The sequence below is a fragment of the Amblyomma americanum genome, chromosome 7 (genome assembly GCF_052857255.1).
Source record: "Amblyomma americanum isolate KBUSLIRL-KWMA chromosome 7, ASM5285725v1, whole genome shotgun sequence".
Lineage (NCBI taxonomy): Eukaryota > Metazoa > Arthropoda > Arachnida > Ixodida > Ixodidae > Amblyomma > Amblyomma americanum.
In genome coordinates, this window is record NC_135503.1 from 47,991,338 (window position 1) to 48,015,218 (window position 23,881).

Consider the following 23,881-nt stretch of genomic DNA (forward strand, 5'->3'; position numbering starts at 1 on the left):
AAGCGTAGAGTCTCGTGAACACCATCCCTTGAATCTTTGTTATTTAATTTATACGTTAACAACACAGTCATGGGCAGATTACTTTTTAAAATGTTTTACTTTGCTGATGACACTGCAGTCGTCCTGGCGCACTGAATTCTTGATGCGGAAGAAACGGCATACGACCAGAACGAAGAAGAGGTTGAAGTAGAATGAGAACGTGAGGATCGATGATATGGTGCAAGGACGTCGTGGCACATTTGAAGGCGCCCACCAGGGGCGTGTCGCTAGAGTGGAAGGCGTGCAGAGCCTACGTTTTCTACAACGTGCTGGCTCTGCGCAAGTCGGTGTGCCGCAGCGGTCGCCTGCGCGGCTTCCTCAGCGTCCATACGGAAGACTTTGTGAAGGGCTACTTCCACACCCCGGTCTGGAGCCCCGGGGCCAACTTGCAGCGCCTCGTCGGCTGTTTCTACCACCGGTGGCTGCTACGTGTCAACTACCGCCGCGAGCTGTTGGTTCTCTCGGACCGGGCCTGGTGGCACTCGACTGGCTCAACGAGGACCGACAGGGCAGCCAGCGCTGGCCATGGCGCTGTCTGCTTCCCGCGCTCGCTGCTGTCGGCTTCCCCGGTCTCGTGGTGAACAGGCGCGGCTGCGGGGGCGTACCCCTTGTTGTATCCCGTACCGTTGGGGAACTGCCCGGTCCGACTGCCCGGAGCAGCCGGAGCACCACCACGTCAAGCACCCGCCACGTACATACATCGACCAACTCCCTTTATTCCAGTTCAATGATGAATATATATACAGATGTGCGAGTCAGCTAACCAGATAGGGCGCATGCCTAGCGCCACCTAGTTTATACAAACATAACTACAGAATACAATACCACATTATTCCCCCTCAAAAGAGTTAGCAACTAACACTGGAAAAACACAATAAACACTCAATGTCTTTCATAGTCTTTAAACCACACTGGTGGTCTTCTTTGTCTCGTCGAATGCCTCAGTCCTGGAACGTCCCTTTCAACTGGCTTCTGAACAGATGGCTGCTGGGGTGGGTCGTGGTTCTCCTGCTGTGGTTCGCCAAGTGGTTTTGCTGATTCAGGCGAACAACTTTTCGGAACTGTAGGTGGTGGAACTGGTTGGGGGCAAGGTACCAGCCGACTCCGATTCCATGTGCGGCCATCATTGAGCTTGTAGGTATCTTGACCACATTGGTCCACAATGGTGAATGGACTCGAGTAGCTCAGAGCGCCCTTAGGCACGTGACCAGGCAACTTGACTCTCACCGGTTGACCTGTTGTTAATGGAGAGTACTTTGCAGCTCGTCGACGGTCAGTGTAAGTCTTACTTGCTTGTTGCCTTTGTGCTACTCTGCTGTGGATGGACTTCATCGCTGCCTGCGGATCTTGAAAAAACTCTTTACCTGGCGCTCCTACAAGATCAAGTTTTGTTCTGGGATGACGGCCGTGAAGAAGGACGGAAGGCTTCACTCCTGTGGTCGCATGCGGTGTGAAACGGTAGACTCCCAGGTATTCGGTGATAGCTTCCTTCAAAGGCCGATGTTCTTGTGCGCAGACTTGAACGTACTCTTTGAGTACTCGATTAAACCTCTCTACCTGCCCGTTAGCTTGCGGATGATAGACTGCCGAATACGTATGAGCGATGCCACGTTCTTTGAGGAAACTGTCAAACTCCAAGGCTGTAAACTGAGCACCATAATCACTCACAATCTCGTCTGGATATCCTTCCCTGCTGAAGATGCTTCGCAGAAAGGAGATGACTGTTGCAGTTGTCACCCTTGCTGAGAAACAAACCTCAGGCCACTTGCTGTAGTAATCGATGGCTGTAATGGCAAAACGGCAATCTGCCGGCACTTCGGAAAAAGGGCCCACAATATCGATGCCTAGCTTCTGCCATGGTGCAGATGGGAATGCAACTGGCTGCAGAGGTGGTGTCACGGGTTTTGCAGACTTGTCAATAGATTGGCATACCGCGCAGGATGCAATGAATTGTTCTACTTGCTTGCACATAGCAGGCCACCAGTATTGCTCACGTAGTCGCTGCTTTGTCCTCGTTATTCCCGGATGAGACTCGTGGGCTGCGTCAAGAAGCCGTGCTACGAGGGACGAAGGTACTACAAATTTGTCACCACGAAGCAGGAGGTCTCCAACGACTGAGAGCTCAGTTTGCACCCGGTAGAACGGAACTGCTTCGGCAGGCAACATCTTCACTGCGGGCCATGCCGATGTCACCCACTTTATAACCTGCTGCAGCAACGGGTCCTGCATCGTTTCAATGACAAACTCTTCATGAGTAATGCATGTTGAGACAACACAAACAGTCTCTTCTTCCTCTTCCTCCACACGACCTGGAAGGGGCATCCTTGAAAGAGCATCAGCAACAGTATTCTTGTCACCCTTGTGAAATTCAATCGTGAAGTTGTATGCCAACAGCCTGGCGTGCCACCTCGCAATCCGGAACGGTCGGCGACCTACTCCCTTTGTACTAAGGAGTGTGACCAGAGCCTGGTGATCGGTGCGTAATATGAATGAACGACCCCAAAGGTACACTCTCCAATATTCGCATGCCCACAAGCAAGCAAGGGCTTCCAATTCCCCTACAGAATACTTCTGTTCCTGTGAAGTAAGCCTGCGAGAAGCAAAAGCAATCGTCACCAGTTCATCATTCCTTGTCTGTTGCAACACTGCTCCCAAGCCAATGGATGAGGCATCCGTAGTGACAATAATGTCACCCGCAGGATCAAATAGCTGTAAACATCTTGTGGCCAGGGAACATTTCAGTTGCTCGAAACAAGCTTGTCTTGCAGGGTTCCATGTGAATGTGGCATTCTTACGTAGCAACTCTCGAAGAGGCTCGACAACCACCGCATAGTCAGGTATAAATTTGGCGTAGTAGCCTACCATGCCCAAGAATGAGCGCAGAGTACCGACATTTGTTGGGGCTGGCACAGCCTTGATGGCGTCAATGTTACTTTGTAAAGGGCGTATTCCCTTGTGACTGATCCTGTGACCAAGGAAGTCGACTTCTTGCACATTAAAAATGCATTTGTCATTCAACTTCAATCCAGCCTTTGCAATCAAGTGCAGAACTTGTTTCAAATTCTTGAAGTGCTCTTCACGTGTGCTTCCGTACACAATGACATCATCTATGTAGCACAAAGTGTTTTTGCAGTTCTGCAAAATAGTGGCCATCATTTTCTGAAACGCAGACGGTGCTGATGCAAGACCGAAACAGACGCGCTTGAATCTGTACAGTCCACTATCGGTTATGAAGGTAGTCAGTTCCCTGCTTTCAGGGCTTAGCAGAACTTGGTGATATGCAGCTGCTAAATCAATCTTTGAAAAGTAATTTGCGCCATGAAGTTTGTGCAATATTTCTTCCGTGTGCGGCAGTGGAAATTTGTCAACGACAATCGCTTTGTTTGGTTCGCGCAGATCGACACAAATTCTTATCTTGCCGTTTTTCTTTGCTACTACTACGATTGGAGACACCCATTCAGACGTGTCAATCTTTTCTATGACATCTTCCTGCTCAAGGCGCTGCAGCTCTTCGCGTACTCGGTCTCGCATTGAAAATGGCAAACGCCGCAACTTAGCAACAACAGGCGTGATTCCTTCTCTTATCTTGACCTTATGGACAAAATTTGTTGCAAGCCCTAACTTGCCATCAAACAAGTGCGGAAACTGGCAAAACAGTTCACGGTCAAGGCCTTCTGGCGCTTGCGTAATATGGGTGCATTGCAATGACGTACCGTTGATTTGCAGACGCAGCGTTTCGACAGCGTCGATGCCGAGAATGTCAGTACCGTCCTTGACGACGTAGAAGAGAATGTCGGCCTGCCGATCCTGGAAGATGACTGGCGCCGTGAAACACCCCTCGATGGTTATTCTGCGGCGAGAGAAATCGTAGAGTGACGCTGATGTTGGCTGCAAAGGGAAGCGTTTCAACCTTGAATACGTGGCGTTCGACAGAATGGAGACAGCAGAACCCGTGTCTACGAGGAAACGTATAGGAACATCTTGTACGAAGACTTCTGTGTGTATCCCTCCTTTGCACTGCCGGTCGAGAAGCAACACGTTGAGATCGCCGGATGCACTGCAGGTGTCGACTTCTCGGACAGCAAGGGCCCTTTCGTCAGGCATGCCGCTTCTACAGACACGCTGAAAATGTCCTCGTTTGCCACATTTGCTGCAAGTTTTACCCCGCGCCTTGCATGTCTTGGAATCTGCAAGATGCCCTGAAGACCCGCAACGGAAACAGGACTTCGGCTGCTGCGAACGCGGTAACTGCGTTTCTGAGCGGCATGGCATCCGATGTTTTTCGACCTTTTGAACGCTCGCAGCCGATGACTGCAGCTCAAGTGAGTATTTCGTGGCTTCTTCGATACTGTTTGCAATAGCCAGTGCGCGTTCAAGAGTGAGCGAAGTGCCTTCAAGCAGTAAGCGTTCCCGAAGAACAGGGTTGCACGTTTTCGCTACAAGTTGGTCACGAATAAAATCGTCAGCCTGCTTACCGAAGTCGCAACTTAATGCCAGCTCACGCAACGCCGTGACGAACGCTGTTGCAGTCTCCCCGGGCAGTTGGGTGCGTTGTCCGAACCGATGCCGCTCCACGACGACGTTCGTTTTAGAAGTGAAGTAAGCGTCCAACGTAGCCACCGCTGCATCGTACTCGTCGCTCGTACCGCTTCCTTCCTTTCCTTCTGTAGGTGGCGTCGACGATTTCTCCTCCGGCAACGCGTAGTACAAGCGTTGGCCTTCCACACCCAAACAGTGTAGCAGCAAAGCCTTACGGCGCGCAGGTGGGTGAGCGTCGCTTCCGGACGCCAGGAGATAGTTCTTGAAAAGGCGGTGCCACTGCGTCCAAGGAATGGCGGGCTTCCCGGGCGTCGGCAGGAACTCGGGCGGTTGATGCAGGCTCATTGCTTCCGCGTTCGGTTACTTCACCACTCGTCGCCAACTGTTGTATCCCGTACCGTTGGGGAACTGCCCGGTCCGACTGCCCGGAGCAGCCGGAGCACCACCACGTCAAGCACCCGCCACGTACATACATCGACCAACTCCCTTTATTCCAGTTCAATGATGAATATATATACAGATGTGCGAGTCAGCTGACCAGATAGGGCGCATGCCTAGCGCCACCTAGTTTATACAAACATAACTACAGAATACAATACCACACCCCTCACCACAAACCGCCTCAACTACGCGGCCAGCGTCAGCGAGTTTGCCGAAGTGTGAGCCAGGAGCGCAAGCGCTATCCGCGCAAGTGTCCTCTGGCTGCGGGCGTGTCCCTGGGCGGCCTGCTGCTGTCCCACCAACTGTGCCAGCGGAGTCCACACACACAGCCAGATGTGCCGCTGGTCGTGTTGCGGGCCTTCGAACCTGCGGAGGCCGCCCGCACCGTGTCCAACTCCTGGTGCTGCAGCCTGCTCTCGAACGTCTGCAGCACGCGCGGACTCGTGGGCCGCCTGCGAGACTCCGAGGAGGTGGTGCGCGTTGCCAGGGTTATCCGGGCTAACGATGTGTTCCGTTGCTGGACACCGCCTTCGTTCGACCCGCACTGTGCAGCCCCAGCATTCGGCTTCCAATCCGTGCAGGACTTCTACGACAACTGCAGCTAGAAGGGCTGGCTCTACATTGTGCAGCGACCGCTCGCCATCCTCGGGTCGGCGTTCGACTCGCTGAGCCCCGAGCGACGGTTGCCTGAAGACGAGGTGTTCGCCCCGGCTGGCCGCCGTAGTGAATCCGCGCGGAGGCCACATGGGTTTAGAGGACGGTAAACTGTGCCCACGCCCGTCGTCCTAAGCGTAACGATTTGTGGCCGCCTTCGCCGTGGGACTGGGCAAAGTGCGCAAGGCGCGCGGCATTCGGGTACTGCGGACGCTGGGGGACTAAAGGCTTGTCGAAAGAATACAACTCCGGCAATGTGAAACGAGTCGAAGGTTTTTTTATTATTATTGATTAGCGATTGTCGTTGATGACCACCGCCTCTTAGCCCCCGCTTTAGAATAACATCGTTGTCTTATATTATCCTGAAATGAGAAAAGCCACTTTCTTTCGATGCACAATGGCTCTTGTCTGCTTTTTCTCTTCGCTACATTCATCGGATTGGCATGCTGGTCTACTGCTCGGCGCTTATATGACTTGGTTCGCTACGCTGAGCTCTATTGTCTTTAATTCCAGCTCAGCGAAAAGAGATGACGCGTGAACAACACAGAATAACAAAATGTAAACATTTTTACAAGCCTAATAGTTCCGTCAGAGCATCCTGTCAACCCGACGTCACAGCGCTCGATAGAAATAGTGCACAAACATATCAGAGAACAGACATTAAGATGTGAGTTAACATTGATTGGTCCCTGTTCTGAGACCGCATTCTATTTCATGGGACGAATTACGGCGATGAAGGTGTTGAGATGCCAACAGGACAGGTTTACTCCAGCCAAGCGAATACCGGCTCGAGCACGAGACACGGGCCAGCCGCCGCGAGCCTCACGCGAGCGCGCTGCAGGCTGCAGTGCAGCCAAGCTTACCGGCCTAGCCACTTCACGTGGCACGCGGGAGGACTAAGGCAACGTCCACACCTGGTGTGCCATTGGGAAACGTCAGCGCAGGTTATTTGCGAATCTTCTGGAGAAACTGCAGTACCAGGGAGTGTTAGTGCCTCATCGTCTTTTTGCATGTTGCCAAACAGATTCCGCGTATAAGACGTCCTGGTTGTCTCTCTCCTCTTCCGCAGGCTCGAGAAAGGAGATAATAGGTCTTCGAATTCGCCGCATAGGGCCGTTCCGTGTCCCCTAGATGTGATCAAGACTCGCTTGCAGGCGCCACCACGTTCTCTTTTCACTTTCAGTGGGAATTGCGTTACTTCTGACACCATGTTGAGATGCCAACAGGACATGTTTATTCCAGCCAGGCGAATATCGGCTCGGGCAGTAGACATGTGCCAACCGCCGCGAGCCTCACGCGAGCGCGCAGCAGCGCAGCCAATCTCACCGGCCTAGCTGGTGCATGTGGCTACTGCCTACAACAGAAGCGATCACAAGCACCAGGAGCAGGTAAGGCAGATCGCGCTCATGCAGTAGACTCGTTCCTCGTTGTAGTTGTTATTAGTCGTTGGTATGTTGTTATTGCCGTCGTCGTCGTCGTCGTCGTCGTCGTCATTGTTGTTGTTGTTGTTGTTGTTGTTGTTGTTGTTGTTGTTGTTGTTGTTGTTGTTGTTGTTGTTGTTGTTGTTGTTGTTGTTGTTGTTGTTGTTGTTGTTGTTGTTGTTGTTGTTGTTGTTGTTGTTGTTGTTGTTGTTGTTGTTGTTGTTGTTGTTGTTGTTGTTGTTGTTGTTGTTGTTGCCGTCGTCGTCGTCGTCGTCGTCGTCGTTGTTGTTGTTGTTAGCTTTCCAAAACAGCACATACCCACACTGGAGGATCGGCCAAGAAACGGAGGCAGAGGTTGCTTTTCAGCTATACCTGTACCTGTACTCACGCGGGAGTGCCACACCGGTGGATTCTACCCCAAGAAGGGTATGAAATTAAAAGGAATAAGAGTTTGGATGTAAAAAAGCGAAGGGATTATAAAGGAAAGATAATTAAGCTAACAACAGCCTACAAAAGCTGGCACATCAGCGATGACGACCAAGTGCGGCTGCTGTTTCGTCTTCATCGTCTTCGTTGACGCCGATAACGACAAGGACGGCGTGAAACTAAGGAACTAGCTAAGCGATAACGCTCTAAAATGAGAGTGCGTGGGTCACTCAATTCGGGGATAAGGGATTATTCCATAAACCTGAGACAATTAGTAAAAATGCGTGAGAAGTATAGCAAGTTACAAGCAACCAACTTTAACCAAAACTCCTAATTAACATCCCTAGGACTTTTGGTATTTAATTTATACATTAATAAAATAGTTATGGAAAGATTAGTATCAAAATGTTCCACCTTGCTGGTGTCACAGCTCTCGTCCTGGCGCACTGAAGTTTGGATGCGACAGAAGTGTCATACTACTAGAACGGAGACGAGGTTGAAGTAGAAGAACATGAGGATCCACGTCTTAAGAGGGCGAAGAAGAAGAACATGATCGATGAGGCGGTCGATGGGCGTTGTGCTTCATTCCAAAGCGCCCACCAAAGGCGAGTTGCTGCTACGCCCGACGTGCGCCGCCTACGTTTTCCACGACGTGCTGGCGGTACGCATGCAGGTGTGCCACAGCCGTCGCCTGTGCCGCTTCCTCAGCGTTCAGATGGAAGTCTTCGTGAAGGGATACTTCCGCACCACAATCAGGAGCACCGGCGCCAACCTGCAGCGCCTCGTCGGCTGCCCCTACCACCGGTGGCTGCCGCGTGTCAACCACCGTCGCGAGCTGTTGGTGCTCTCGGACCGGGGCCTGGTGGCACTCGACTGGCTCAACAAGGACCGACCGGGCAGCCAGAGCCGGCCGTGGCGCTCTCTGCTGCCCGCGCTCGCCGCGGTCGGCTTCCGCGGTCTCGTGGTGAACGGGCACGGCTGCGGGGGCGTGCCCCTCGCCGGGCACCGCATCACCTACGCGGCCAGCGTCAGCGTCTTTGCCGTGGTGGTGAGCAAGGCACCCAAGCGCTATCGGCGCGAGTGCCTTCTGGCCGCGGGCATGTGCCTGGGCGGCCTGCTGCTGTCCCTCCACCTGCGCCAGCGGGGTCCACCAGCGCAGCTGGACGCGGCGCTGGCCGTGTCGCCGCCCTTCGAGCCTGCGGTGGCCGCTCTTCCCTGTCCATCTCCTGGGGCTGTAACCTGCTGTCGATCGCCTGCATCGCGCGCGGACGCGTGGGCCGCCTGCGAGGTGGCGACGTGATCTGTGTCTGGACGCTGGCATCGTTCGACCAGCATTATGCAGCCGCGGCATTTGGCTTCCAATTCGTTCCGGTCTTCTACGAAAACTGCCGCTCGAAGGGGTGGCTGTGCATGGTGCAGCGACCGCTCGTCTTCCTCGGGTCGGCGGACGACTCGCTCAACCCAAAGCGAACCTTGCTCGAAGACGAGGTGGTCGCTCTGGCTGGCCGCCGTGGTGAATCGCGCGAAGGCCACATGGGTTCTGTGTACGGTTAACAGTGCCCACGCCAGTCCTCCTACACAGAACGATTTGTGGCCGCTTTCGCCGTGGGACAGCACCAAGTGTGCAATGCGCGCGGCGTTCGGGTGCTGCGGACGTTGGGGGACTAAAGGCTTCTCGCAAGTATACAACTCCGGCAATGTGAAAGGAGTCGAAGGCTTTTTTTTATTACTTTTGATTAGCGATTGTTTTTGATGACTGTTGCCTCTTAGCCCCCCGCTTGAGGGTGACATCGTTGTCTTACTATATCGTGAAATGAGAATAGTCACCTTCGTTCGAGGCACGTGGGCTCTTGTCTGCTTTTCTCTTCGTTACATTCTTCGGGATGGCATGCTGGGCTACTGCTCGGCGCTTATATTACATGGTTCGCTACGCTGAATTTTATTGTCTTTAATTACAGCTCAGCGAAGTAGAGCTGACGCGTGAACAACACATATGAACAAAAATTAAACATTTTTACACACCTAATACTTTCGTGAGAGTTCCTGTCAACCCGATGACAACCATCTTGAACCAAGTCTCCGAAAGGCCATCCCTTGGACTTTTTCCAGGGACCAGCGACCGGTTTTATGCCTGGGTAAGTGAACACAGACCCGTGCCTAGAACGAGCTCGCGCGACACGCACAGCGTGCCTCACGCGATCGCGCAGCCAGGCGCGTTCTCGGCCTAGCCACATGCAGTGGGTAGGTTACTGCCTACATCTCCCCTGAAACATAGGAGTGTTTCTTGGACGGAATTACACAGCGCCCACTGCTGGTGTGATGGTGCGAAGAGGCGTCCACACAGATCGCGTGTAATCATCCCAGAGAATTTCCGTCCAGAGACGCCTCGTCTATGTCCGTGTCTGCATCTGTATACATGGATGCCTCGTTGTCTTCACCTTGGGAGAAGTAACAAGACGGGTCTGATTGTGCCGCACTGTGCCGTCCACAGTGTCCACAATGTAGGTCCTCTTCAGGTCCGTGGCCCAAACTTCCTCCCCTAGAGAAGTATTGGAAGCTGACGCACGCCATGTCGCCTGTCGTAGTCTCGACGCTGCTGCGCACCGTATCCCTCTTCAAAATTAGAGTTTGGTGGCGTCTGGCAAGCGGCGAACCAGCATTCCGGAAGTGACGCGAAGCTTTGTCCTCAACCGCCTCCCCATCAGTAGTTCAGAGGGGCTGTAGCCGTTTTTCAATGGTGTTCACCTGTACGATAGGAGGGTCAGGTACAGGTCCTGAGTCTCTTTCATTGACTACTTGATGATTTTCACAGCAGCTTCGGCGAGTTTGTTGCTCTGGTGGGATTGAGGCTTGAGGTGATATGTCAGAAGCGGTATTCACAAGCAAACCAGGTAAAGTCGGACGACGAAAACTGCGGACCATTGTCGGAGGCATTTTGCGGTTGCTGGATGTTTTTGTACAGTCTCAGCAGTTTTTCACGGTAGTCATGATGCCTTTGGCCACTGTTGGCCACTAAACAATGTCCTTGGCGCGAGCTTGCGTCTTCGTAATGCAGAAATGGGCTTTGTGCAGATTAAGCAAAATTTCGTTCCTGCAGGATAGTGGAACAACCACACGGGCTGCATAGACTTGCAGATCGTCCTCTTTTGTGAGTTGACCACGATGCTCGTAGAAATTCGTCGCCTCAAGAGACAAATCTCGTCTGGAAGCCTAGTTTTTCTTGCAGAGCCTTTGGAGACATGAGCACACCGGATCTTCTTTCTGGGCTTCTTTTAACCACTCCAGACAAGGCTGCTTGATGGCAAGAGTTGACCTCACACAGCGGATAAAAACTTCGATGCTGCCCTCTAGCTCGGTGTCACCGGTCTGTTGAAGCGGCCCTCTGGAAAGCGTGTCAGCGGCGAGGATGTCTGTCCATGGACGTACGCCACCTCGTACTGTTAACCTCATCTTTAGCCTCTGTAGCCGAGGTGTAAGGTCATCAAGACTCTTCGACATAAAGATTGGTACCAGCGGCTTGTGGTCGGTCTCGAGTGTCAAGGACTTGCCGACGAGATAGTCGCTGAAATTTCCGCAAGCCCACACTAAGGCAAGAGCCTCTTTCTCTATTTGTGCATAGCGCTTTTCTGTATCGGAGAGCAGCCTGGAGGCATAGGCGATGACAGGAAACTTGTCACCTGACTGCTTCTGTCGGATCACCGCTCCCAGCCCAAAGGAAGAGGCGTCTGCACTGACTACTGTATCGTTCACAGAGTAGTACACCCCTAGCACTGGGCGAGACGAAAGTAGTCGCTTGGACTTGTCAAACGCTTGCTGCTGAGGAAGGTCTTAAACAAATTCCTGCTTTTTTTACAGCAAACAAGTGAGCGATTGGAGCACGACAGCGAGGTTGGGGATAAAGTGGCTAAGATAGGTTGCTATCCCAAGCCCCCTTTGCAGCTGGCTTCTTTTGGTCGAGCTGTTCATCTTTAAGATGGCCTCAACTGTTTTACATCCGGTTTGACTCCTTGGTGGTCAAGCTTGTGACCCAGGAACGTGAACTTGTAGACGTGAAACAGGCACTTGTTCTCGTTTAGCGTGAAGCCTGCCGCAGCCAATCGTCGAAGAAAGGCGCGAAGCGTCTCGTTGTGCTCCGCTTCGTCTGAGCCCCAGATAAGGACATCGTCCATGTGGTATACAACTCTAGCCGCCGCGGTGGCTGAGTGGTTATGGCGCTCGGCTGCTGGCCCGAAAGACGCGGGTTCGATTCCTGCCGTGGCGGTCTAATTTCGATGGAGGCGAAATTCTAGAGGCCCTTGTACTGTGCGATGTCAGTGCACGTTAAAGAACCCCAGGTTGTCGAAATTTCCGGAGCCCTTCACTACGGCGTCTCTCATAGCCTCAGTCGCCTTGGGACGTTAAACCACCATAAACCATAAACCGGTATACAACTCTGTTGACGCTGTCAATAATATGTTACATCTGCTTCTGGAAGTGCTCAGGAGCGGACGCGATGCAAAATGGTAGCCTGTTGAAAGAAAACCTCCCTAACGGTGAGATGAATGTGGTGAGCTCCTTACTGTCCTCACTCAGTGCTATCTGCCAGAACCCTGAATTGGCACCGAGCTTAGAAACACCTTCGCTCCATGGAGCAGCCCGAGTGTATACTCAACAAACGGAATCGGATGCCACTCTCGAAGGATGTGACGGTTAAGTTCGGTGAAGTCGACACAAATTCTAACATCGTAGGTTGGTTTTAGGACTACCACCATAGGCGCTCGCCGTTCGGTCGGCTCATCGACAGGTGATATGATGCCGACACTTCCATTCGTTGTAGTTCAAGCCTTATTTTTTCTTAGAGTTGAATTGGAATGCGGAGAGGTGAGCTCAATGCGAATGGCTTTGCTCCTTCACGCAAGCGAATGTCGTGCTTTCTCTGCAGCTTACCAAGTCCCTGAAACAGTGAAGGAAATTCGTCTCTTGGGCTCACCTTCCATGGCACTGACGAAGGTTTAAATCTGCAAGTCGCTGATGGCGGGTTTTCCTTGTAGGGGAACGTGAACATCTTCCAGCATGTAGACGTCTTGGAGCGTTTAACGTCCACGGCACTCGAAATGAAGACATGCTACGCCTTTGGCTACGATAAGCCGCCAATCGGGACCATACAGCTGGCGAGGAGCATGTGACAGCGGAGGCTTATCTTGGAGCCTGCTGAAAATTGCAGGCGGCAGGACTTATTCGTCGGCTCTCGTGTCGATACGGAATTTGACGGGTTGGTCTTGCACAAAGGTGGTCACCTCCCATGGCCACGTATCAGAGAACGAAACAGTTGCGAGGAATGTTCGTTCGCTGCCAGGCCCTGGTACTTCTATGATGTCCACCCGCCGTGACATGCAGACAGACGAGTAGTGTCCCTTCTTATGGCAGGCCTTGCACACCTGAGACCGCGCTGGGCAGATTTCACGTGGGTGTCGATCTTTTCGGCGCCAGTGACACGGTTTCTAGACGCAGTCGTCTGCTGGATGAGGATTTCGCCTTTATTCCATGTGCGATCGGCCATCGTTGGTATGAGTGGCCTTTGCATAATGCCCGGGTTGCTGCTTGCTGATGCAACTTTGTTGACAGTAAGCTTCTCAGCATAAAACTCTGCTTGCTGTTGGTGGACGCTTTCGGCCAGCCTGATGGACTACAATGCATTCTGAAGTGTAAGTCCTGCGTCAAGTTGTAGTCTCGCTGATATTTGAGGATCTTGAAGGGCGACGACCTGCCGGTCTCGTACCAGTTCCTCGCGGAGGGTGCCGTACTCTCATTTGTTAGAAAGTGTGTGAAGCGCAGTGACAAATTCTTCCACGGACTCGCCTTCTTGTTGGACCCTTGTGTTGAAACGAGCCCTTTCAAAGGTAACGTTGCTCCGCGGAATTAAGTTACCCGTCGAGCTGCCTCAAGAAAACTTATATGTTCTGGGCGTTCTCTCCTGAGAGCTGGAAGGTCATGAACACGTCCTCGGCTTGGTCGCCCATAAAGTAGAGCAGTGTGTCGACGTGGTGTGACGTCGGTTTGGCAGAAAGACCGGAAGCCGTGTAAAACACTTGAACCACTTCCTCCATTTTGGCCAGTCGGCAGCAACCGTGAAGCAGAAGGCCTCGAGCGGTTGAATAACGAAGGATGCCATGCTCTGGCCGCGTAGTCCTGGCCGCAGACACTGCTGTGTCATGTGCCACTGTAGATGGGTATACCCGAACGCGAGGACGCAGCCCCGGCTGAGCTTACCGTGGGAATTGCGTTACTTCTGACAGCATGTTGAGATGCCAACAGGACATGTTTATTCCAGCCAGGCGAATACCGACTCGAGCATGAGACACATGCAAACAGGCGCGAGCCTCACTCGAGCGCGCAGCAACGCAGCCAAGCTTACCGGCCTAGCCAGTGCATGCGGCTACTGCCTACAACAGAAAGGACCACAAGCACCAGGAGCATATAAGGCAGATCGCGCTCATGCAGGAGACTCGAACCCGGTTGTAGTTGTTGTTGTTGTTAGCCTATCAAAAGATGGCACATACCCACACTGGGGGATCGACCAAGAATCGGGTGGCTATTCACCTGAACGCAGTTAACAAAAAGGAAAAGCACGTGGGAGCATAACACCGGTGAATTTTTCGTCATGAACAGAAAAGGGATGAGTGTTTTGATTTTAAAATTTTAAGAATAATAATAAAGAGAGTGATTAAATATTAATGATTTAGTCAAAATGTAATAATTGATAAAAAAGAAAAGGTTGAAACACTTAGCAAGGCAGTCGGTGAGATTCTATCGGGAAATTTTGAACAGCGGTGCAAACAGATCTGTGGCTGAAACCAAATGTGGTGGCGCCAAATGACAGCAAGAGCGGGCTGCTCAAACTAAGGCCAAGATGCTGCAAGGGCTCCTCCAGCAACCTTTTTCTCAGTGAGTTGAATCGGCGACAATACAGCCAAAAATGTTCAATAGATTCTGGCTCACGGCAAAATGCACAAAGGGGAGAGAGCGCCAAACCCGACTTGTGTAAATAGAAATTTAGAGGGGGGATGCGGCAGCGTAGCCTCGTCAGTGATACTTCAAGCTGCCGAGAGCAACAAATTTTCCTATTCCAATAATATTTAAGGGGCTCATAATCCGCCGATGTTAAAAGTGATGTGTGAAGAAAAGAAAAGTGAAGAAAAGCACGCGGCAGTGGCACACCTGTGGATTCTACCTAAATCAAGGCTTGGAGTTTAAAGAGATGAGAGTTTGGATGTAAAAAAGAATGAGGGAATAAAAAAGGAATAATAATTAGGTCAACAACAGCATACAAAAGATAGCACATCAGCGATGACGACGAAGCGCTGCTGCTGTTTCATCTTCATAGTCTTCATTGACTCCGTTAACGGCAGCAACAACGGCGCGAAACGGAGGAACTAGCTAAGAGATAACGCTCTAAAAATAAGATTGCGTCGGTCATTCAATTCGCGCCTCAGAAATTATTTCCATAAACCGCAGAAAATTTTTAAGAATAAAGCCACTGCACAGCTACCGTAATCCTTCATAAAGTCAGCAGTAAAATCCCAATAAGGAAGGGCTTCAGGCAAGGAGATGCGATCTCGCCAGTGCTGTTCACCGCCTGTTTACAGGAGGTATTCCGAGGTCTGAATTGGGAACTGGTGGGGATAAGAGTTATTGGAGAATACCTAAATAATCTGCGATTCGCTGATATTGCCTTGCTGAGTCACTCACGAGATGAATTGCAAAACATTATCAATGATTTATACACGCAGAGCAAAACGGTGGGTCTAAAAATTAACATGCAGAAAACCAAAGTAAAGCTCAACAGCCTAGCAAGGGCACAGCGGTTCACAATTGGAAGCAAGGTGCTCGAAGTGGTAAAGGAATACATCTATTTTGGGCAGGTAGTGACAGCTGATCCGGATCATGAGAGGGAAATAGCTAGAAGGATAGGAAGGGTGGAGCGCATATGCAGGTTCTCTCAGGTCATGAATAGCAGTTTACCAATAACCCTCAAGAGAAAAGTGTACAACAGCTGTATCCTGCCGGTACTCACCTACGGGGCAGAAACGTGGAGGCTAACGAAAAGGGTTCAGCTTAAGTTCAGAACGACGTAGCTAGCCATTTAAAGAAAAATGATAGCTGTAACGTTGAGAGACCGGAAGCGGGCAGAGTGGGTGAGGGAGCAAACACGGGTTAACGACGTCCTAGTCGAAATCAAGAGGAACAAATGACGGGCAGGGCATGTGATGCGAAGGCAAGAAAACCGCTGGTCCTTAAGGATAACGGAGTGGATTTCAAGAGAAGGCAAGCGTAGCAGGGGGCAGCAGAAGGTTAGGTGGGCTGATGAAATTAAGAACATCGCAGGCATAAGGTCGGCGCAGCTGACAAAGGAACGGGTTAATTGGAGAGACAAGGGAGAGAGAGGCCTTTGCACTGCAGTGGGTGTAGTCTGGTTGATGATGGTGGTGGTGGTGGTGGTGGTGGTGGTGGTGGTGGTGGTGGTGGTGGTGGTGGTGGCAAATTAAAGGCAACCAACTTGAACCAAGTCTCTCAAGGACCATCCCTTGGGCTTTTGATATTTATTATATTAGTATCTAATAAGTTATCTAATAGATTAGTTATTAGATTAGTATAAAAACTTTCACTTCGCTAATGACACTGCAGTCTTCTTGGCGCACCACGAAATTCTGGATGCGGCAGAAACTGCATACGAGTAGAAGGAAGAACAGGATGAAGTAGAAGAAGAACGTGAGGATCTATGAGGCGGTCGATGGGCGTCGTGCCACATTTGAAGGCACCCATCAAGGGCGAGTCGCTGCAGTGTCCGGCGCGCTCCGCTTACGTCGTCTACGACGTGCTGCCGATGCGTATGCCGAGGCTGGTGTCCCGCAGCAGTCGCCTCAGCAGTCGCATCCAGATGGAAGCCTTTGTGAATGGCTACTTCCGCACCCCGGGCTGGTGCACCGGCGCCAATCTGCAGCGCCTCGTCGGCTGCCTCTACCACCGGTGGCTGCCGCGTGTCAACTACCGTCGCCATCTGTTGGTGCCCTCGGACCTGGGCCTGGTGGCGCTCGACTGGCTCAACGAGAAGCGACCGGGCAGCCAGAGCCGGCCATGGCGCTCTCTGCTGCCCGTGCTCGCTGCGGTCGGCTTCCCATGTCTCGTGGTGAACAGGCGCGGCTGCGGGAGCGTGCCCCTCACCGGGCACCGCATCACCTACGCGGCCAGCGTCAGCGACTTTGCCGAGGTGGCGAGCAAGGTGCGCAAGCGCTATCCGCTCGAGTGCCTTCTGCATGACGCGGGCGTGTCTCTGGGCGGCCTGCTGCTGTCCCTCCGCCTGTGCCAGCGGGGACCGCACGCGCAGCTGGACGCAGCAGTCTCCGTGTCGCCGCCCTTCGAGTCCGTGGTGCCCGCCCGCGCCCTGCCCATCCACTGCGTCTGCAACCTGCTGCCCAACGCCTGCATCACGCGCGGATTCGTGGGCCGCCTGCGATACAGCAAGGAGGTGGTGCACGTTGCCAAGGTCGTCCGGGGTGATCATGTGTTCTGTTGCTGGGCACTGGCATCGTTCGACCAGCACTATGCAGCCCCAGCATTCGGCTTCCAATGTGCGCAGGACCTTTAGGAAAACTGCAGCTCGAAGGACTGGCGGTGCACAGCGCAGCGACCGCTCGTCTTCCTCGGATCGGCGGACGACTCGCTGAACCCCGAGAGAACCTTGCTTGAAGACGAGGTGCTCGCCCTGGCTGGCCGCCGTGGTGACTCCGCGCGGAGGCCACATAGGCTTCGTGGAGGGCCAACAGTGGGCGCGGCAACCCTTCTACGCGGAACGCTTTGTGGCCGCCTTCGCAGTGAGACTGCGCAAAGTGTGCTAGGCGCAGTGCATGCAGATGATGCAGATGCTGGGAGACTAAAGACTTGTCGAAAGTATACAGCTCCTGCAATGTGAAACGAGTTGAAAATTTTTTCATTATTATTGATTAGCGATTGTCATTGATGACTGCCGCCTCTTAGCCCCCCGCTTGGGGGTGACACCTTTGTATTACTTTATCGTGTAATCAGAATATCCACTTTTGTTCGATGCATAAGGTTCCTGTCTGCTTTTGCTCTTCGCTGCATTAATCGGAATACCATGCTGGTCTACTGCTCGGCGCTTATATAACTTGGTTCGCTGCGCTGAATTCTATCGTCTTGAATTCCAGCGCAACGAAGAAGAGGTGATGCGTGAATAGCACAGATGAACAAAAAGTAAACAGTTTTACTAGCCTAATATTATTGTCAGAGTATCCTGTCAACCCGAAGACACAGCGCTCGAGAGAAATAGTGCACAAACCAATCGGAGAAAAGATATTAAGATATGAGATCACTTTGGTTTGGTCTCTGTTCTGAGACCGTATTCTATTTGATGGGTCGAATTACTTGTGACGAAGGGACCGCGAGCACCAGAAGCTGCTAAGGCAGATGGCGCTCATGCAGGAGACTCCTACCAGGCGGTTGTTGTTGTTAGTCTTGTTGTTGTTGTTGTTAGCCTTGTTAGCCTTTCAAAAGATTGCAGATACCCACACTGGGGGATCGGCTAAGAAATAGGAGGCAAAGGTTGCCTTTCACCTGTACTCAATAAAGGCAAAAGAAAAGCACGTGGGAGTTCAACGCCGGTGGATTCTACCTCAAGAAAGGTATGGAATTAAAAGGAATAATAGTTTGGGTGTAAAAAAAGGAGAGGGGTTAAAAAATGAATAATAATTCAGTCAGCAAGAGCCTACAAAAGATGGCACATCAGCGATGACGAAGAAACGCGGCTGCTGTTTCGTCTTCATCGACGCCGACAACGACAACGGCACGAAACTGAGAAACTAGCGAAGAGCTAACGCTCTGAAAATGAGATTACGTGGATCATTCAATTCGTAGCTCAGGGATTATTTTCCGTAAACCGCAGATAATTTGTAAGAATACATGAGAAGTTTAGCAAATTATATGCAACAAACTTGAACTAAACACACAGTCTCCCAAGGACGATCCCTTGTACCTTTGTTATTTAATTTATACATTGATAACAATTATCATGGCCAGATTATCAAAATGCTTCACTTTGCTGATGACACTGCCGTCGTATTGGCGTACTCAATTTCGAATGCGGCAGAAACTGCATACGACTAGAAAGAAGAAGAGCTTGAAGTAGAAGAAGAACGTGAGGGTCGATGATATGGTCCAAAGACGTCGGGGCACATTTGAAGGCGCTCACCAAGGGCGTGTCGCTAGAATGGCAGGCGTGCAGAGCCTACGTTTTCTACAACTTGCTGGCGCTGCGCAAGTTGGTGTCCGCAGCGGTCGCCTCCGCCGCTTCCTTAGCGTCCAGATGGAAGCCTTTGTGAATGGCTACTTCCGCACCCCGGTCTGGTGCACCGGCGCCAGCCTGCAGTGCCTCGTCGGCTGCCTCTACCACCGGTGGCTGCCGCGTGTCAACTACCGTCGTGAGCTGTCAGTGCTCTCGGACCGGGGCCTGGTGGCACTCGACTGGCTCAACGAGGACCGACCGGGCAGCCAGCGCCGGCCGTGGCGCCCTCTGCTACCCGCGGTCGCTGCTCTCGGCTTCCCCGGTCTCGTGGTGAACAGGGGCGGTTACGGGGCCATGCCCCTCACCGGGCACCGCATCACCTACACGGCCAGCGTGAGAGACTTTGCTGAGTTGGTGAGCAAGGTGCGCAAGCCCTATCAGCTCGACTGCCTTCTGGCCGCGGGCGTGTCCCTGGGCGGCCTGCTGCCGTCCCTCCACCTGTGCCAGCGGGGTCCACATGCGCAGCTGGACGCGGCGCTGGCCGTATCGCCGCCCTTCGACCTTGCGGTGGCCACCCGCACCCTGTCGAACGCCTGGGGCTTCAACCGGCCCTTGAACGCTTGCATCACGCGCGGTCTCGTGGGCCGCCTGCGAGACAGCGAGGAGGTGGTGTGCGTTGCCAAGGTGATCCGGGCTGACGACGTGTTCCGCTGCTGGACACTGGCATCGTTCGACCCGCACTCTGCTGCCCCGGCGTTCGGCTTCCAATCTGCGCAGGTCTTTTACGAAAACTGCAGCTCGAAGGGGTGGCGGTGCACAGTGCAGCGACCGCTCGTCTTCCTCGGGTCGGCTAACGACTCGCTGAACCTCGAGCGAACCTTGCCCGAAGACGAGGTGCTGAAGTCGCCCTGGCTGGCCGCCGTTGTGACTCAAGGCGGAGGCCACTTGGGTTTCGTGGACGGGTAAATAGTGGGTGCGGCAGCCCTTCTACGCGGAACGATTTGTGGCCGTCTTAGCCGTGTAACTGCGCAAATTGTGCTAGGAGCAGGACATGAAGGTGCTGTGGACGCTGGGGGACTGAGGTCTTCTCGAAAGTATACACCTCCGGCCATATAATACGAATTGAAGGCTTTTTTTATTATTATTGATTAGCGATTTTCACTGGGGACTGCCCACACTTCGCCGGCTTTTGAGGGTATACCATCAACGCCTAATTGATCGTGAAATGAGAATAACCACTTTCGTTCGATGCACAAGGGCTCTTGTCTGCTGTTTCTCTTCGCTACATTCACCGTAATAGGATGCTGGTTTATACACACTGTGTTTATATAACTTGGTTCCTAAGCTGAATTCTACTGTGTTTAATAGCAGCTCAGCGAAGAAGAGGTGACGTGTGAAGAGCACAGATGAAGTAAACATTTTTGCAATCCTGATAGTTTCGTAAGAGTATCCTGTCATCCCGAAGACGCAGCGCTCGAGAAAAATAGTGCACAGACCAATCAGAGAAAAGGTATTAAGATATGAGATTATAAATTTTGGTCTAATAAAACTTGTTGCTGGGCTAGTTGACACATATTTGAATAGAAGATGTAGTGCAAAGGAGACGATCACGGGAGGGAGACACGACAGATGAACGCTACTAATAACTGGCTTTATTTTCCGTAACAGATATCAATATACAGGTGTACGCATCGCATGCGCACACGACACTAGGGCGGCTCTGGGCTTCTTGACATAAAAAAAAAGAGAAATCTAATTACATATCTACAATCGCGAAAATAACGGGTATCGAATTGTATCAGCGAAAAAAAAAAAGGGGGGGGGGGAGCGGGGGCAAACAAGCATTGAAGATTAACCTACAGAAAATTATAAAGAAAAAACAAAGAAAATAGGCACGAACGAAAGAGACACGCACTGAAAACTTTCCAGAAAAGCGCGCACAGAGGAGTGCAAACTTATGGACGCGTCGCTAATGCAGTGACTCGATTTTTTGTTAATGTGGAAAGCCTCCAGCAAAACTCTGGTTTTTTTGTTTGCGCTCCTGCCCAGAATTTTTACTTCTTTAAAGCGGGGCTCGCACTTGCACGTCAGAACATGCGAAACTAAATCCGCGAGCTTATCTTGTAGTATTGAGCATGCTCCCTTCATCGGTCGTTGAGACAGCGCCGCGTCTGCCCTATATAGCATTATCAAAAGGACAGGAGAATGATTTAAACCACTCCCAAGGCACATTTGACGAAGGTTTCTTGATGTTGCTTCTTGCAACCGCGCTCAGCTTCCCCTTAGATACGGGGGCATAGTTTGGCCAACTCATTTGGCGCCGAGAAAATGAGTGGCATATTGTGCGTATTGTCTAGTTTCTTGGGGTTATGAGAAGCCTTATGAATGTAAGGCATCACCTCGGGTTTGGCCCTCGCGCGTTCAGTTGCAGCCATGGTTCGTCGGGGCCGAAGGTTTTTTAGGAGGGTTTCAGCGACTGCCGTTAGGACCGAACTAGGGAAGCCTGCAGCCGAAAGCCTGCGAATCTGATTATTAAAGCTATCGTGCATTTCGTGCGAACACGACTTACGAAGTGCAGATTCTAAGCAGCGCGAAGCAATGGCTCTTTATATACTCTTATAATGGGAGGAATCGTCGGGCAGGAGTGCTTCCTTGGCACGTGGGAAATACGCTCAGCAGGTTTGTCCCCTCCTTCACCTAAGCTTCAGGTCTAAAAAGCGTATCTCACCTTTCTGCCGAAGTTCGTGGGTAAAAGACAGTCCTTTGCCATAGTCATTAAACAACGGTAAAATATGTCGAACTGAAAGTTCGTAAGTAGAGTCATTAAAAACCTTTAAAAACAGCAAAAGATCATCAACGCACCTAATTACCTTTAAAACCAGACCTTCACTAAAAACTTGATCCAAAATGCGATGAATATGAGCTAGAAAAATTTCACGTAAAATAGGCGCCACACAGGGCCCTATACAAACGCCATTGCGTTGCAGAAAAGGCTGTTGTCAATTTGGATAAAAGTGAAACTCAAATAATATTCTAAAAGCTTTAAAAAATTCTCGATGGACACTCGTGCTGAGGACTGAAAGGAGAGCTCCCCCGATTTCTCAATCGACTCCTTTACAACAAGTAAAAGTTCAGCTTGAGGAACATAGTAAAATAAATTCTTAACATGAACTGAGAACACGTATCCCGCCCGTCAGTCATACCAGGGAAACTCTGCTACTTCTTGAGGCTTCTTAGTCAGGAAAGGGTCTTCAACATTAATCAGCTTGAGGTTTTTGAACAAGAACCGACTGACACATTGCTGCCAAGAGGAATTGTCGCTAATAATAGTTCTAAACAGAAAACCAGGTTCGTGAGTTTTTCCCGTGAAAAACACGTTACAGCGGGAAATACCATTGGCTAACTTGGTCAAGCTTAGCTCTTTAGAGAAATTCATCAACTTGGTTTTTACACGGGCATCGCCTTTTCTCACGCGCACAAAGTTCTTCTCAACGGCTTCCAGGGCTCTTGCGTTGTAAGCACCCTGCTTTATAACGACGAAGCCCCCTTCTTTGTCCGCCTGTAGTAGGAAAAGTTCGTGATCTTTATAATACTTCACAATGCTACCTAAAACACGGTTCGAGCGGTGTCTGGAAGTTCTTGAAGCACACTTCGTGATGCAGCCCACACCTTCGAAGATGCACCTCTCACGTTCTTCCGCATTGACCTTCTGTGCAATATTCCTGTTGGAGGCGAGCAGTTCGTGAGCTGGCACATACGGCTCAAGAACAAACAAGACCCTTTCTGCAAAACTTGCTGAACGTTCGCCGGAATAGTAACGTTCCCCACAACCAAAACTCGCTTCCTGTGTTCTCGCTCGTTTCTTCCCACACATCTGAGGAGGTGCTTAAGCAGAAAAGCCCAATTTACCTCTGTAATCTGCGCAGCCTGGGACTTGAGGGAGCGGTACATCCGTGGATCAAGCCACTCTCGGTAGAGGGTGCAGTAAGCCAATCGGAGCCAGTCCTGGAAAAGTCTCACTTGACGTCATAACTCTGCTATGAGAATCTTGCACAGTCTTTTTGCATGTCCCCGGGAAGGCTTGACTGGTCCAAAAAGACTTTTCCAGGACTGGCTACCCTTGGCTTACTGCACCCTTTACCCAGAGTGACTCGCTCCACGGATGTACAGCTTCCTCAAGTCCCAGGCTGCACATATTACATAAATAAATTGGGCTTTTCTACTTAAGCACCTCCTCAGATATGTGGGAAGAAACGAGCGAGAACCCAGGAAGCCAGTCTTGGTCGTGGGGAACGTTACTCTTCCGGAGAACGTTCAGCAAGGTTTGCAGAAAAGGCCAAAGTTTGTTCTTGAGCCGTATGTGCCAGCTCACGAACTTCTCGCCTCCAACAGGAATATTGCACAGAAGGCCAATGCGGAAGAACGTGAGAGGTGCATCCTCAGAGGTGTGGGCTGCATCACGAAGTGTGCTTCAAGAACTTCCAGACACCGCTTGAATCATGTTTTAGGTAGTATTGTGAAGTATTGTAAAGATCACGAACTTTTCCTACTACAGGCGGACAAAGAAGGGGGCTTCGTCGTTATAAAGCAGGGTGCTTACAACGCAAGAGCCCTGGAAGCCGTTGAGAAGAACTTTGTGCGCGTGAGAAAAGGCGATGCCCGTGTAAAAACCAAGTTGATGAATTTCTCTAAAGAGCTAAGCTTGACCAAGTTAGCCAATGGTATTTCCCGCTGTAACGTGTTTTTCACGGGAAAAACTCACGAACCTGGTTTTCTGTTTAGAACTATTATGAGTGGCAATTCCTTTTGGCAGCAATGTGTCAGTCGGTTCTTGTTGCAAAACCTCAAGATGATTAATGTTGAAGACCCTTTCCTGACTAAGAAGCCTCAAGAAGTAGCAGAGTTTCCCCGGAATGACTGACGGCCGGGATACGTGTTCTCAGTTCATGTTGAGAATTTATTTTACTCTGTTCCTCAAGCTGAACTTTTACTTGTTGTAAAGGAGTCGATTGAGAAATCGGGGGAGCTCTCCTTTCAGTCCTCAGTAGGTGTGTCCATCGACAATTTTTTAAAGCTTTTAGAATAT

At 51.3% G+C, this 23,881-nt stretch overlaps 4 protein-coding genes across 4 annotated transcripts; all 4 read left to right on the forward strand.

The window, feature by feature from the left end:
- Nucleotides 1-209: 209 nt before the first annotated feature.
- On the forward strand, nucleotides 210-5,624 carry LOC144097682 (uncharacterized). The gene is made up of 2 exons (XM_077630332.1): nucleotides 210-608; nucleotides 5,217-5,624. Exons 1-2 carry the CDS (start codon nucleotides 210-212, stop codon nucleotides 5,622-5,624), a joined length of 807 nt encoding a protein of 268 aa, XP_077486458.1.
- Nucleotides 5,625-8,076: 2,452 nt separating this feature from the next.
- Nucleotides 8,077-8,820, forward strand: LOC144097684 (protein ABHD1-like). The gene has a single exon (XM_077630333.1). The coding sequence runs from the start codon at nucleotides 8,077-8,079 to the stop codon at nucleotides 8,818-8,820; it is 744 nt and encodes a 247-aa protein (XP_077486459.1).
- Nucleotides 8,821-16,278: 7,458 nt separating this feature from the next.
- On the forward strand, nucleotides 16,279-17,145 carry LOC144097685 (protein abhd-3.2-like). The gene has a single exon (XM_077630334.1). It carries the CDS (start codon nucleotides 16,279-16,281, stop codon nucleotides 17,143-17,145), a length of 867 nt encoding a protein of 288 aa, XP_077486460.1.
- Nucleotides 17,146-18,876: 1,731 nt separating this feature from the next.
- Nucleotides 18,877-19,761, forward strand: LOC144097686 (protein ABHD1-like). The gene has a single exon (XM_077630335.1). It carries the CDS (start codon nucleotides 18,877-18,879, stop codon nucleotides 19,759-19,761), a length of 885 nt encoding a protein of 294 aa, XP_077486461.1.
- Nucleotides 19,762-23,881: the final 4,120 nt, after the last annotated feature.

Coding starts and splice junctions, on each gene's coding strand:
- LOC144097684 (XM_077630333.1), top strand. CDS start 8,077: ATGAGGCGGTCGATGGGCGTTGTGCTTCATTCCAAAGCGCCCACCAAA.
- LOC144097682 (XM_077630332.1), top strand. CDS start 210: ATGATATGGTGCAAGGACGTCGTGGCACATTTGAAGGCGCCCACCAGG. Junction 609..5,216: donor CGCTGCTGTCGGCTTCCCCG/GTCTCGTGGTGA, acceptor CTACGCGGCCAG/CGTCAGCGAGTTTGCCGAAG.
- LOC144097686 (XM_077630335.1), top strand. CDS start 18,877: ATGGAAGCCTTTGTGAATGGCTACTTCCGCACCCCGGTCTGGTGCACC.
- LOC144097685 (XM_077630334.1), top strand. CDS start 16,279: ATGAGGCGGTCGATGGGCGTCGTGCCACATTTGAAGGCACCCATCAAG.